This window comes from Rhizoctonia solani, chromosome 12 (assembly GCF_016906535.1).
Source record: "Rhizoctonia solani chromosome 12, complete sequence".
NCBI classification, from domain to species: Eukaryota; Fungi; Basidiomycota; class Agaricomycetes; order Cantharellales; family Ceratobasidiaceae; genus Rhizoctonia; species Rhizoctonia solani.
Window position 1 is genome coordinate 135,392 of NC_057381.1, and position 14,617 is coordinate 150,008.

General features: G+C 44.0%; 3 protein-coding genes across 3 annotated transcripts; 1 reads left to right on the top strand and 2 right to left on the bottom strand.

Annotated features, from left to right (window-relative positions):
- Positions 1–581: 581 nt before the first annotated feature.
- Positions 582–4,084, top strand: RhiXN_11289 (DDE superfamily endonuclease; the record flags this gene model as incomplete). The annotated part of the gene is made up of 3 exons (XM_043331104.1): positions 582–1,303; positions 1,362–1,999; positions 3,531–4,084. 3 exons carry the CDS (start codon positions 582–584, stop codon positions 4,082–4,084), a joined length of 1,914 nt encoding a protein of 637 aa, XP_043184614.1.
- Positions 4,085–6,075: 1,991 nt separating this feature from the next.
- Positions 6,076–7,867, bottom strand: RhiXN_11290 (uncharacterized protein; the record flags this gene model as incomplete). Its single annotated transcript, XM_043331105.1, has 4 exons — positions 6,076–6,537; positions 6,565–6,739; positions 6,784–7,073; positions 7,781–7,867. 4 exons carry the CDS (start codon positions 7,865–7,867, stop codon positions 6,076–6,078), a joined length of 1,014 nt encoding a protein of 337 aa, XP_043184615.1.
- A 4,419-nt stretch (positions 7,868–12,286) lies between these two features.
- RhiXN_11291 (Transposon Ty3-G Gag-Pol polyprotein) lies at positions 12,287–14,608 on the bottom strand (the record flags this gene model as incomplete). The annotated part of the gene is made up of 3 exons (XM_043331106.1): positions 12,287–13,142; positions 13,198–13,310; positions 13,394–14,608. The coding sequence occupies 3 exons, from the start codon at positions 14,606–14,608 to the stop codon at positions 12,287–12,289; spliced, it is 2,184 nt and encodes a 727-aa protein (XP_043184616.1).
- Positions 14,609–14,617: the final 9 nt, after the last annotated feature.

Here is a 14,617-nt window from a genome sequence, read left to right on the forward strand (position 1 = left end):
TTAAATTCAAGAATATAGGAATAAATTCCCTTGGTATATGTGTGTCTACAACAAAGGCCACATATCTCCTGTAAAATGAGTGATAAAAAACTGACATAAATAAGTAGCATAGATACTTACCCTAAACACATTCTCAGCTAAAAATTCAAGTGAAAAGTAGGCTACTCAATCACTGAGAGCGCATACAAAGGCCGATTTTTTGACTTTTTGGATAAACAGTAAATCTCTGGTTGCTCAGGGTCAATAAGAAATTGGCTTGGACTGAGACAAAAAAGAAGACACAGGTTAATGTGCATAACATGCACCATATTCTAACTATCCAAGTCCTTTGGTGAACTTGTACAGGTCTATAAGACATTTTTGAAGACAAACATGAGCAGGGATCCACTTTGAACCTAGTGGTGGCATCATGGAGATAAAACAAGGCTATTCCTAAAATAATCTTCTCAGCAAGGCAGCCCAACAATGCAAGTGTTCATAGGGGGGGTAGACACCCCTGCTCTTCACCATCATTCTTGAAGGACGGTTATGGTGATATTGGGACTCTTTGATTTGATGCATGTAGCTAATCATACATACAGATGCCCAAATTAAGCAAGAAGGATCACAAAGACCATGAAGCTTGCTTTCAAGCAGCACAGCAAGATTATGCTAGCAGAAAATATAAAATGTACACTGACGCTGCCCAAGAGCATCAAATCTCCTGTGTTACCCTATCAAACCATATCAAAGGCAAGCACACAGATGCACGCACTGCTCAGGAGTCACAACAGAAGCTCTCAAAACCTGTTGAGCAAACACTTCTTGACTGGTGTATTCTCAGTGGGATGATTGGTTTACCATGGACCAAAGAAACCCTTTTATCCCATGCACAAGCAGTTGCTGATCCTGGTGTCAAAATTACCATGACCTGGTGTCAACACCTCCTCCATTGTTACCATTGCAGGCTCAAATACAAGTATGCATACAAGCTTGATCCAAAGCAGGCTTCTGGGTTCAATTGTCCAAATGTTGAAACCTATTTCAACATGTTCAAGAAATTAATTGAAGACTACAATATACCTATTGAACATATCTACAACATGGATGAGAAGGGTTTACAGATTGGCAGGGGAAGGTCAACAAGTTGTTGCAAGCATATATTCAGCCTCCTCCAAAAAGCGCAGTACAAGCTGAAGCATGACAGCCTTGAATTGATGACCATCATTGAATGTATCTGTGTGGATGGATTTGAAATGAAACCTACCTTTGTTCATCAGCCTGGAGATGTAGGTTTCTGGTGGGAGAACAAAGAAACTGGCTGGTAAGTGTATATCCAAGCCATCTTGCTTGGAATAGAATTGATGCAGTTTACTTACCAGTTGTGTCCCAACTGAGGACAGATGGACATTGGATGATATTTGTGAGGCCTGGTTCACCAAAGTGTTCCTCAAGACCACAGCTGAGAGGCAAGTATCCAACATGCCACTTGTGCTTCTTCTTGATGGACACGGCTCCCATATTACCCCACAAGTTCTTGAGGCAGCCTACAAAAATAACATGTTCATTATCTGCCTTCCACCAAAAACAACTCACAAGCTTCAGCCACTTGATGTTGGGGTGTTCAATTTAGTCCAAGTGGTGTGGAAGCAACTCTGTGAAGACAGTACCAAGATTGGCAAGCCTATCACCAGAACCACTGCCATCTCAAGGTATATGGAGGCTTGGAAGTCCAGGCTACACCCCACTGCCATCAAAGACGCCTGGTGGCAATCTGGTCAACACCCACTTGACCCAGGCATTTTTGGGGACAAAGATTACGCACCCAGCACCATCTCATCCACTTGTGTCCATTTGCCCCCATCATTCCCACAGCTTGATGTCCCTGTGCTTGACCAACCAATTGGAATTGTCAAACCCAACCCAGGCGCCTTAGACCAAGTGTATAACCCCCCACCGTTCAAGGTTCCCAATGCTGCACAAATGCAGGCACCCAAAGGTGCCAATCCTGCTCCAGAAGGTGTGTGGTTAGTTACTGTTATAGAGTAGGGTTTTAGGGACTATGTAATTAAGTACAAAATATAATAAAGTGATTAATAGATTAGTTATCTATGGATATAAAAGGCAATAGACTAGCTATATAAGGGTAAATTAGGTTAGTAATCAGGGTGATCCCTACACTTAACAAGTAATCAAGCAATTACTGCAGATGCAGGTGGTTGGTTATGCTTATACCTATAGTATGAAGGTTAGTATTGAGTCTTAGTTACCTACTACAATTTATCTGGATTTGTTGGTAATTTATTTGACTGAGATTGCACTCAGTTAAGGTGTATATGCCGCTCTCAAGGCCTTAAACTCTCCCAACTGACTTACTCAAGAGGTTCAGGGTTGCCCTAGAGCCTTTCCTAGCTACCCAGTATCTGTTGGGACCTTGCTAGAGGCTATATGCGCCAAGATACCTTACAGGTTAAGTTCAGTGAGCTTAAGAGGCTAAGAAAGCAAAATAAGACACTCTAAACTAAGTTAAGAAGATCTAATAGATCTTCAAGTTCACACAAGGGGTAAGAATGGGATGAAAAGATGATGTATTCAAAGGGTCTCCCACAAGGGCTTTATATACCCCAGAGGGAGAACAAATAGCTATATACATGATGTACAAAAGAGGAAGTTACATGAGAGGTACAGTCTGAGCTATTTGATACATAAAGACCAATTAGTCCCAATAAGTCCTAGTGGGATAGACCCAAGGCTATTTACAGAATGTTCTAGAGCATACATGACTAAATTACATTAGTGTGAATGCTAAAAATAACCTTGAGGCAAGGTAGGATCTCATAGAAAAAGCTAGAAACTTAAATGGTTAGTATCTCCATCAATTTGGCTCAGAATCAGGCGATTCCTTTTTGAGAAGTGAGATGCCGGAGCCTCCGACCTATTGGTATTTGTCTGCATAGTAATATGCCTATTTCCCGCCAAGATATTGGCATTGGCGCGCCCCGCCAACCTTTGGCGCTTATTTGCAATTACTAAGCGCCGGCGCTTGCATGCTTACTTGCACTTGTTCTATGGTCTATAAGTACCGTTCCTACATATAAATGCATGATACAAAAAATGCTATCAATAATAGAAATAATATTATGACCACTTTGCATAATCAGACGTGTATATATGCAAGCGCAATGAGGAAATAAAGTATAAAAGGTCTTATAGCACCGTCAGTTTCCAAATATAGTAATGCCTATGCCCATATTTGGATAGAGCAAGTATGATTACTACAGTTTGCACTATTTACTATTGGCAATTAGGGGCGCATATGTCTAAATTAGTCATTCCATAACAGTTACAGCTCTTTGACTCATTCTCACTCACCTTGAATAGCACCTTGTAACTTGTTGCACCCAATGCAACCAGTTTGTATTGACTATATACACAACTGGAGGGGTTGCCATTGAAGCAACAAGTCCAGGGGTATAAAGACAATGCAGAGGCTACATGGGAATTGGTCCATGAGCTCTTGAATTGACTTGAGAGCACCAATGCACATGCAGCACTCCTTCAGGCCAAAAACCAAGGGCTTTGCCAGCAAGTCCAGGCCTGTACAAAGCCACAGAGGGCCCAAGACAAAGCAGCTGCAGCTTTGTTGGTGCAAAAGCATGGGTTTTTGATGAACCCAGAGACCAAAGCCAAGTTCCAAACGCATCTGGCTGAGTTACAAGAGAAACAGGCAGCCAACAAACAAAAGGTGATGGAAAAGGAGGTGCAAGCAAGGGAGCTTGAGGGTAAGCATAGCTGGATGATTGCAGATCCCAACTACGTGTTTGCTGGGACAATCCAGAGTTACAAGGTTGCCAATCTCAAGCAGATTGGTGACCTTGCAGCATTGCTTGCCCTCCTGTTTGTTGGCCTGAAAAAAGCCAATATTTTTAATAATATAGCCAACCATTTTGAGACTCACCCAGAGCTCAAAGCTCTCCCTCAATATTCTAATCTCTTTTGTGTTACTTGCCCTTGTCAAACTGGCCCCACAGTCAATCACAACCACAAAGCTATTGACCAAGTGCCAGTGATGGTGACCAAACCCACACTCCCACCTCAGCCATAGCCAGCATGTTTGTATGTAGTAATATTATCTGTATATATTAGTGATTTTGCAAATCTATGTACATGATCAAAGATCCCAAGTCAGTCACCATTCTTGCAAACTGGTGCGCTTGTTGATTGTTTCATGCTTGGTCAGCAGTGGCTAATCTTCTGTGTTGGATCACTGGACTGAGGGTGCACTCATAGGTGGGTCAAACAAAATAGGTTGAATGTTTTGTTGAGTACCACTGTGTACCCAAAAGTTACAGATAGTCCAACCCTGGGCGTTGGATGCCCAGGAATCCATACCTTGTTGGAGGTAGATATGCTTGGTTTGGGTGTAGATGTGAAATTCCAACCCCTGGTGGGGTCCAGATCCTTGTTGTCTCCTGGGGTTGGACTATTGCTGGGGTTGGACTCTTGCTGGGGGTTGGGTTCCTAATAAATTCCTTGATTAATTGCTACACATTAGTTAGATGAACAAGTCATGTGACTGAAAATCACTTTTATATTGATTTCTATATATTAGGAAATACTCAGTCCACATACATCACTTGTCTCTTGAATGCTCTATCATAGCCACCAACCTGGCCACTCTGGTTGCGCTTTTTTGCACCCAGTGCATTTTTGTGAGATCCATCTGCCTATCTGCACATTCATGCAACCAGCTGCGCAACCATCCACGCAACCATCTGCACAACCATTGCCGCTCCTGCTCCCACCCCACCAAGGTATATAAACCCCCACCCTCAGATGAGTGTGAGTTCCCTCTGATTCATCCCCCCCCCCTGCCTCTGACCCTTCCTGCTTAGCTGCTGTACACCTGCCAAAAAATTAGCTAAAATTCAGTAAGTAATTCCAACGCTATAAAACCCAGCATTGAGCTGATCAATTGTATGCTACAATCATTTCAATGGCTTCACAACACACTGATTATTCCCTACAGGTATATTACATCTCATCTCAAAAAATAGCATACATTTGCTTTGCTAAAGTAAGTAGATAATTAACCAAAATAACCTGCCACTCAGCCAATGCATGGGCCAATTGGCTCAACAAGGAGCTCCAAAAACTTCAAGCTGCTGTTGTTGTTGCCGCCGCCGTCTCTTCCTCCTCCAACCTATCCTTTCTTCCTTCAGGAGCTGCAGCTTCATTTGCTGCTAAGCCACAAATGGTCTACATTTTCAACATGAGCCAGACTAACAATAATCAATGGTACACATATGGAAGTGGGATAGCAAGTGCTCATACATTGATACAATGTTTTTTCAGGAACACCCAAAGCAGGACCCAAAGATAACCTCAAGAGCTCAGCCGCAACATTGTCAATATCTGTTTCCCCTTTTTGATTTGTTTGGTTTTCACTCTTTGCTCCACTTTTGCTGTAAGTTTATTTTTACCTGTATCATCCAGTTGACTGTGTCCATGCAAACATTGCCCTTAGTACTATCCCTATGTCTTCATTGACGTGGCTTGCTGTATTTTTACTGTTTTCTTCTAGTGTTATCCGCCTCAGCACCCTTGAACCAGACAAGTTGCACACCAGGTCAGCTCTGATATCAATTTTTCTGCACCAAGGGATTGGATTTAGATATCAATGTAATTAGTATTTAGGAATATAACTCAATTACGTTATTATTATTATTATTATACAAGAAACTGCACCTTGGTGCAAGTGTCCCACACCCAGGTGTTGGATTCTGCAAGGGTCAGATTGAGGGGGGTTGGATTGTGCACCTACAAAAACACAAAGGGGTGTAAAACTCTGTAAATTGAATGTAGATAAATTTATTGCAATCTTAATGACAAGACTAGTTGACAAGATCACAAACACTTGATTGATGTAAGAGAAAAAACAGTACATGAAAATTTTGGGTATGCGGGCCTTAAAAGGTGCCGCAGTACTATACAGGACTTAGTAAGGGAAATGATACATCCAGTAACACTAAATGAGACCAATGAGTAAAGAGTGATACTGTTTTGTTACATTTGCCCTCCAGGAGATGTGATGGTCTATGTCTCCTTATTGACCTGAGTAGTAAATTTGTCAGTAACTTCCATTACTTGTGGTCCTTGCTTGACTCCTTCTCCTCTGTGCCTGGTTCCTTCCTTATCCTTCCTGAAAGCTTCTCCTTCCCCTTCCCTACAAGCTCCTGGGTCTTGTGTTTCAGTTCCTCCCAACTGTTTTTCCTTGGAGGTTGTTTCAACTGATCCAGATTGGTTAGGGACAAGCTTGGGTGTGGGTTGAAGTCCAGGGTTGGTAGGCGTTTGGGTACCAATAGGCTTGGCGTCAAGCATCTTGGAGTCTCCAATGGCAAGCTGCTCAATGGGGATGGGAATAGAGAGTCCACTATGCAGGCAATGGTGGCTACCTTGCAGTAAGTCTCCTTGGATGGTTGATGGGGTATTGGGAGCTGTAATGGATGCTTGTTTGCTTGAGTTGTTGAACACTTGTAACTGATGATCCTCCATAGACTGTTAATGAACCTTGAAGTTGCCAACCCCGTCTGAAGGTCCAAGGGTTGTAGCTCCAAGTCCTGTACTGAGTCCAAATCCAAAGCTGCTGTTGTATTCTTGTGTGAGTTGCCATGCTTCTTGGTAAGCCTGGATGACATGTGGTGGGTAGGATGCGGCAAAGGCAAGGATTTTGTTGTTTTGAGGGATAGTGAGTTCAGCACTGACTCCAGTTGGTTGACCTGAGTGTGAGTTCAACCCAATAACATCTCCAGGTCCCTTGTTGCCCTTAGGATATTGTCCACGGCCTGCATAGTCTCCCCCATTTGTTCCACTAGTTGGTCTGCATGGTATTCTAGGTCCCTCAGTAGTTGGTAATCAATTGGCGGCTCTGGCGCTGGGGGAGGTAGATTGGTTGGTATCATTGGTGTAGGGCTGCAAGCTATTGGGGGAATGGATTCTGGCTTGTTTGCATCCCAGCTTGGGCAATTTGCTTTGCCTTTGGGTGCGGCCCATTTGTTCAGGAGTCTTCCCAGGAACCTGATGATTTCTTCCTGCTGTTGTAGACACAATCAATACCAGGGAATTTATTCCCATTTTCTTGGATTTAAACAAAGGAAAACGGACAATATTTTCAATCACGTGACTTTGGCGCTTATATCATACGCTAAGCGCCAAGCCATGTCCCCATCCGCGCTTACTCATCACACATAGCCACCTCCACCTGATGACATCACTATGACATGTCAGTGACATGTATGCATGAGTAAGGCCAACTGCAGATTGGGGTTCTTATTTGATATGGTATTGCATATAGTTGTATTTGTAATTAGGTAGCTCTGTAATATATAAAGAGGCCAGTTGACCATGGTAACACCCAGGTTGATTACCTCTTGTTGCATCCCCCAACTGTACAAGGACCTTACAGTCCAGAAAGCACTTAGATACACGCCTTAAGCGTTGGACTCACTGTACATACATAGCTTGCCGCCGCCTTACAGCGTGTGGTCATTGTAGATAGGTAGCTTGTTGTCATAGGTAGCACTCCCACCGCCTTACACAGTTTCTCACTTGGTACATACAGCCACAAGCGCCCGCTGCCTTGACACCCCTTAAGGACATCTAGGACACCTGCTTGATTGTTGGGATCAGTGGCTATGGTCCACAGGGTTAACACTGGTACAAGTTTCCCTTCTGGGTATTGATTGCTTACTGACTGGGAGGTTGTCTCTATAAGCAGGTGGTGCATACCCCCTTCCCCTACCTCAAGGGTTCCTGCGCCTGTGCCCTTGTCCCCTTTGGAATCAAGGGTACGTTGGAGCTTGAGCATTGTGAAGGGCAGCTTGAGCATTGTATGATTGGGCTTGTGTGTTGTATAAATGGGATTGAAGTAGAGCCTGAAAGGTGCTGCCACATTGATTGTTGTGCAGTCTGAACCTTGGGCAGTTTGGTGGTGGGTGTCCTAGACATCTGTAAGGACGTCAAGGGTGCAGGCGCTTATGGCTGTGTGGAAGTACAAATAGTACCGCTTAAGGCAGCAAGGTATACCCTACAACGTCTAACAACTAAACTACAATGGCCAAGGCTGTAAGGGCAATGGCTAGCTATGTACGTACAGTGGAGTCAACGCTTAAGGCGTGTATGGAACTACTAAGTGATCTGGCTGTAAGGCCTTGTACAAGTGGGAGTGCAACAAGAGGTAATCAACCTGGGTGTTACCATGGTCAGTTGGCCTCCTTATATATTCTACAGAGTGACTAATTACAAATACATTATATCCAATACCTAATCCAATAAGAACCCCACTCTGCAGTTGGCCTTACTCATGCATACGTGTCACTGACGTGTCATGATGACACCATAGGTGGAGGTGGCTACGTGTGATGAATAAGCGCAGGTGGGGACGTGGCTTGGCGCTTATTGTATGATATAAGCGCCGAAGTCACGTGATTGAAAATGTCCTCTGATTGCCTTTGTTTAAATCCAAGAAAATGGGAATAAATTCCCTGGTATCAATTGTGTCTACAACAGTGGGCCGCTATGAGGCATGTGTAGACTAGCTCTGTAGATGCGTATGTGAATGGATAGGGAAGCGGGAGTGGGTTGGTTGGTCCAACTCCTTGTTTGTTCTTAAGTATCCTGGTTGAGTGTACTTGTAAAATTTTGCCCAAATTTTTATTACCTGTATACTCAATCTTGTGGTCATCACTTTCACTTCTTTTGGAGTTGCTAATTAGGAATTCATCTTTCAGGGGTAATTGACTTGCTTGCGTGACCCCTTGCACTTCAAAGTATTGGAAAAGTGCTAGTAGGTGTTTGATTGCCTTGTATGGCTCTGTTACAACCCCCTAACATATACCATCAGGATTGCACAATTTTTCTCATATTTTTAGTATTGTTTCCAAACTAGTTATCTTATGTTTTTCAATCACGTGACCTTGGCGCTTACTATGCCGAGATGCCGTGCCAAGGGCGCTTAGGAGAAATCCATGCTTCTGCACAACCCGCAGCACGCTTCTCTTTTCATATGAACTCTTCCTTTCTCACAAGCATTGACCATGTATATACTTCTCAGTTGTCTATATAAACAGCAGGAAAATCACTTGGAGACCCCAAGTTGATTTTACCTTGTCTCATACCCATTGAGGAGGATCCAGCCAGCTAAGTAGCCAGCCCCCAGAAGTTCTGCTGACACATTGCCCCTTTATCTCACCTACCACACCTCCAGGCCTAAGGCCCCTTTGCATTGGCAGTAGATAGTTAGTCGTTGCCATAAGTGACTTAATTAGTTAGTAGTTAGCCTTAGATAGTAGATTACATAAGCTAGTGTAGTAGTACAGCCACAAGCGCCTGCCTCCACCAGCACGTACCCACCTTACAGTGGCATACAACAGGCTCCTAGGTGATTTCTCCACCATGCCATAACACTTGGAACAGTGCACAGTTGCCTCTTCCCTGGTGGCTAGTGATTCTTTCTATGCTCCATTGATCTTTGTCTCCCTCAAGTCCCACAAATTGCTGGTAGTCATGTTGCAGGAATCTGTTGTCCTCTCCGGGTATGTGTAGTTTCAATAGTGATGCGTAAAACGTTGGTTTAATACCTCTACGCTTCAATTTGTTGGGTAGTTTCACCTTGTAAGTTGTTCCCTCTACAATCACTTCTTTGACTACTAGTGGTCCAATGTATTTGTTCACTAACGTTTGGGATTTTCCTTCTGGGATTGCCATATTTTTTGTAGATACAAATACTAGACTTTCCTTAACAAATGGCACTGGTCTGCGCCCTTTGTTGGCTTGTAGGGTCTGAGCTGGTCTTTGTGCTAGTATTGCATCATGAGCCATCATTTGTGTGGAACGTATGGTGCATGCTTGTTGTTTCATGCCCTCCAGGTCAGTTTCCATTTGGATGAGCATTGGTTGGGGCAACCGTCCATAATTCAGCTTAAATGGGCTGTAGCTGGTTGTCTCTGATTGGGCAGAGTTGATTGCAAATTCTACTCCAGGTAACCATGGTGCCCAGTCTCTCTGGGCTCTGTTTACAAACGTGCAGAGCATGCTTCCAACTGAGTGGTTCTTTTGTTCAACCAATCCATTGGTTTCTGGGTGGTAAGTCAACAAAAACGCTAGCTCTGTTCCCACTAGTGCGTTCAATTCTTTGTGAAAGTCCAGTGTGAATAGCTTATCCCTATCACTCACTATTATGTCTGGGTACCCATGTATTTTTGCTACGTCTGTGTGTTGTAGACACAATCAATACCACGGAATTTATTCCAATTTTCTCAAATTTAAACAAAGCTAAACGGACGACATTTTCAATCACGTGACTTCGGCGCTTATATCATATGCTAAGCGCCAAGCCACGTCCCCATCCGCGCTTAACTCAGCACATGTAACCACCTCCACTTGATGACATCATTATGACACATCAGTGACACGTATGCATGAGTAAGGCCAACTGCAGAGCAGGGTTCTTATTGGATTAGATATTGCATATAGTGTATTTGTAATTAGCTCACCTGTAGAATATATAAGGAGGACAACCAACCATGGTAACACCCAGGTTGATTACCTCTTGTTGCATCCCCCATACTGTACAAGGCTTTAGGCCAGTAACTACTAAGCCCCCTCTCTCCTGTACTCATTGCCTTAAGCAACTCTCCCACTGTAGATACATAGTTTGTCAACGCCCTTAAGGCCTTGGTTGCTGTACTTAGGTAGTTAGTTGTTGTAGGTACCTCCTCTCTGCCTTACACGGTTTTTACTTAGCTCCATACAGCCACAAGTGCCCGCTACCTCAATGCCCCTTACAGACGTCTAGGACACTGTGTAATATACTTGAGCCATGTCCTTGGCTGTATAATCTTGTTGCGTGGGTATCAGATGAGTCATGAGTGTTAGGTGATCAAGTACTACACATGGTATCAAATTTGCTGTAGATTGTTTGCAACACTGGGAGAGGTCCCATGAAGTCCATTCCTACCTGTGACCATGGGAACTCTGGTACTGGTAATGGTTTGAGTAACCCATAGGGGTGTTGGGTGGATGGTTTGGATGCGGCGCACAAAGTGCACAATTGGCAGAATTTACTGACCTTGGTTGACATTGACTTCCACCAAACGGTTTTGTGCAGGTAGAGGTATGTTTTTTGATTTCCTTGGTGTGCCAGTACTGAGTGTGCATGTGCTATTATCAGCTGTCGGACTTTGTACTCCCCCTTTGAACAGTCCAGTACGCATAGTACTGTTTTGTCATTGTTATCCATGTATAATAGTCCGTCTTTCATTTGGTAGTTTGGGAATGATTCTGGATTATTTACTATGGGTCCAAATTGCTTGTTGTTTGCATAATTTCCTTGGATTGATTCAATTACATCTATTTCAGTTACTATCTTGGTTACTTGTGGGATTAGGATCTCAAAATCTTCATTGGGGTACTCCTTGCCCTCCGGCTCAACGTCTGGCGGTGAGTCTTCTTTGACAGTTGTGTTCCCGGTTGGTCCTTTTCATGTTGTTCCTCTGTCCTGGGGTGAACTGACTCTTGGACCCTTGCTTTGACCCTTGTCTCCCCGCGTGACTTCTTGTATGCGCATGGGTTCTTTGTGCGGTTGTTTCTTCTTGGTCATGCTTGGTTCCCGGCCCGGTATGATTGGATTGTATCTTTTTGGGGTTACTCTAGTTCTTGTTGGGTTTTGTCGTACCATGTCCAAATTCACCCCACTTTCCTGGGCAACTAGAGCTGCCACACCCACTAGTACTGGTCTTGTATACTTGTGTTCAGCTGGTGCTTTGTCTTCACCTTCCAAGCTGCTCTTGTTGATGTACTCGCTAATTGCCTGTTCTACTCCCTTGTTATCATTGCCATACATGTGTGATAGCGCGTCTGCCAGTACATTTTCTGATCCCTCAATGTATTTTATCTTGTAGTCAAATCTACTGAGTGTGTCTAGCCATCGTACTTGCCTTCCCAATAATTTCTTCTGAGTGACTAGGTGCTCAAGAGCCCAATGATTGGTCAGTATCTTGAATCTTACTCCTTGCAGTAGATGCTCAAATTTTTTAAGGGACATTATGATTGCAAGAGCCTTGCAGTCATGTACCGGGTAGTTTTGTTGGGCCAAGTCAAATTTCCCCAACCAGAACTGTATGATGTTTGATTCTTTCCACCTCTTTCCTTGACTGAGTACCCCGCTTGCCCCCGTTAGACTTGCATTGGTTATGAGGAATATGGGGTTGGCATTGTCTTGGTAGTCTAGTGCCACTTGGTGGGTGTTTCAATGTTTGCGTACAATTTGTTGGGTTTTGCGGAAGGCTCTCTCCTCCGTCCCATCCCACCTGAACAGTCCCTTACCACTAGAGCATTTGGATAGAATGGCCATTGGTTGTTTCAAGCCCTTGCAATTGGGCGCAAGATAGCCCAGTGCACCTATGTAGCTGGCCACTTGGTCTTTTGTGGTAGGAGTCTTCCATTTCTCAATGCTGTCAACTTTATGGGGGTCCATCCTGATGCCCTTTTTGTCTATCACATACCCAAGTAGTATGAGTTCTTGCGCAAAGAACTGCATCTTCTTTGGACTTATATAAAATTTCTTGCGTTGGAGTATGTCAGCTACTGTGCGTATATGTTTGACGTGTTCTTTGATTGTGTCTGAGAAGATCACAATGTCATCTAGGTATACGTACATGAACACACCAATATACAATTGGAATAGGTGGTTCATTAGGCTTTGGTAGGTGGCGCCCGCGTTACAGTCTCCTTGCTGCATGACCATGCTGACCATTGTTCCCAGTGGGGTGTGGAACAAGGTTTTTGGTACGTCCTCCGGCACTACTCTAATTTGTTTGTACGCGTCTTTGCCGTCAATCACAGAACGGAATTTCTTTTGGCTGACATTCAGTAATACGTCCTTGGGTGGAGGTAGGGGCAACGCTAGCTTCACCGTATTGTTGTTTTGCTCACGTTTGTCTAGTACAGTTTGTATGGCCACCAAGCCGTCACTGCTCTTCTTTGTTAATATGAGCATGGGGACCGCATTGCTCCCTGTGGTGAGTTCCCACCTTCCTGTTTGTAAGTATTCTCTAGCCTTTTTGTCAAATAGGGGTCTAAGTTTCTTGGCACACTTTGATGGTCTGAATTTGTAGATTTGGGTATCATTGATCAGCGGTATGCAATGGTTTATTTTACAAAACGGTGGTAAGGGTGTACTTGCTACAGACGGTGGGCACAAGTCTGAGCATTAGTTTCTCAACGCTGATTGTAGTTCTTCCATTCTTCCTTCTATTGCATCCGTTGATACGCTGTTTATGTGTAATATTTCAGCACCCTCCAGCGGTAGGCTTTTGTTTGATCCAATGACCACGCCCGTGGGGTTGAAACTTACGCTGACGCAGTGTTGGTATAGCCAAGGTGTGCCCAATATGGCGTCATATCCATCCAGGTTGCCAACATTGAAATCTCTCTCTTTGTTGATTCCCTGGTATTGAAGTCGAGCGCTAGCTCCGTAATTCACTGTGCTCTTCAAGCCCAAAACAGCTAACTGAAGTTGTAGCGGTTTGGTCAGTGTCACTCTGGTAATATGTAACTGATCCACTATTGTTGTTGATAGTATATCTGCCTGACTCCCCGAGTCAAGGAGAGCTTGAATTGTTTTGCCGTTTAACTTAGCACGCACTACTATAGTTTGGGGAACCAGTTGAGTGTTGTCTTTTACTTGAACCGTGTTTCTTTCAATAAACCCAACTGTTTCAGACTTTGTTTTGGCAGCATTTAATCGTACTGGTTTGTCATCTACCTTTACTGATGATATTCCCAGCGTATCCTTTGTCTGATAGAGTTGGTTGATTTCCTTGACTATCACAGACGACGCTCTGACTTTGGAATCCGTTCCCAGGGTGGCCGCATTTGCTCTTAGTCTGGTAGGTTTGGCAGAGTTTGCCTTGGTACAGTTACAGGCCATGTGTCCTACTTTGTGGCAGAGGTAGCACTGATCTTCAGCCCTATACCTCTCCTTCTGTTTGTTGGTGAGATTGCTTCTTGAGTTTCCTGTCTGTTGGCTGTTGATTGGTAGCTTGGATTTCTTCCAGTTGCTTGAGTGTTCTTGTTCCCGTGAGCTTTTGTTCTGGTGGTGGGTGTTTGATTGGGGGTTTTGTTGTGATTGTTTGTCTTTGCGGTTTTGTTTGCAATCCGGGCTACGCAATTGTTCTCCTTTGTGGCTGTCTTGCTTTACGTGTTCATTGACTTGGTTTCTACTCACGTTATAGGACCTTTTGATATCTAGCGCGGCTGCTTTGAGCTGATCAAAGGTAGCATTGTCGGCGCAATATCCCTTCATTGCCCATTCCGCCCGGATGTGTCTAGCCGCACCGTCCCACGCCCTCCGGACATGTTGTAGGCCCGTGATATCACTCAGTTGGGTCCTGTATAGCTCGAGGTTGGCAAAGAAATCTTGTACGCATCTTGCTCCTTGCCCAATGGACTCATACCTCTTCCGTAGCATTTCTTTGAAATCAGGCGGGAAGCAGTACTTGTACATTAGCTTGTACACATCCTTGACTTCATATTGTACCCTCCCTAAGTTAGGTGCGATTTTGGCCATGTACCATCT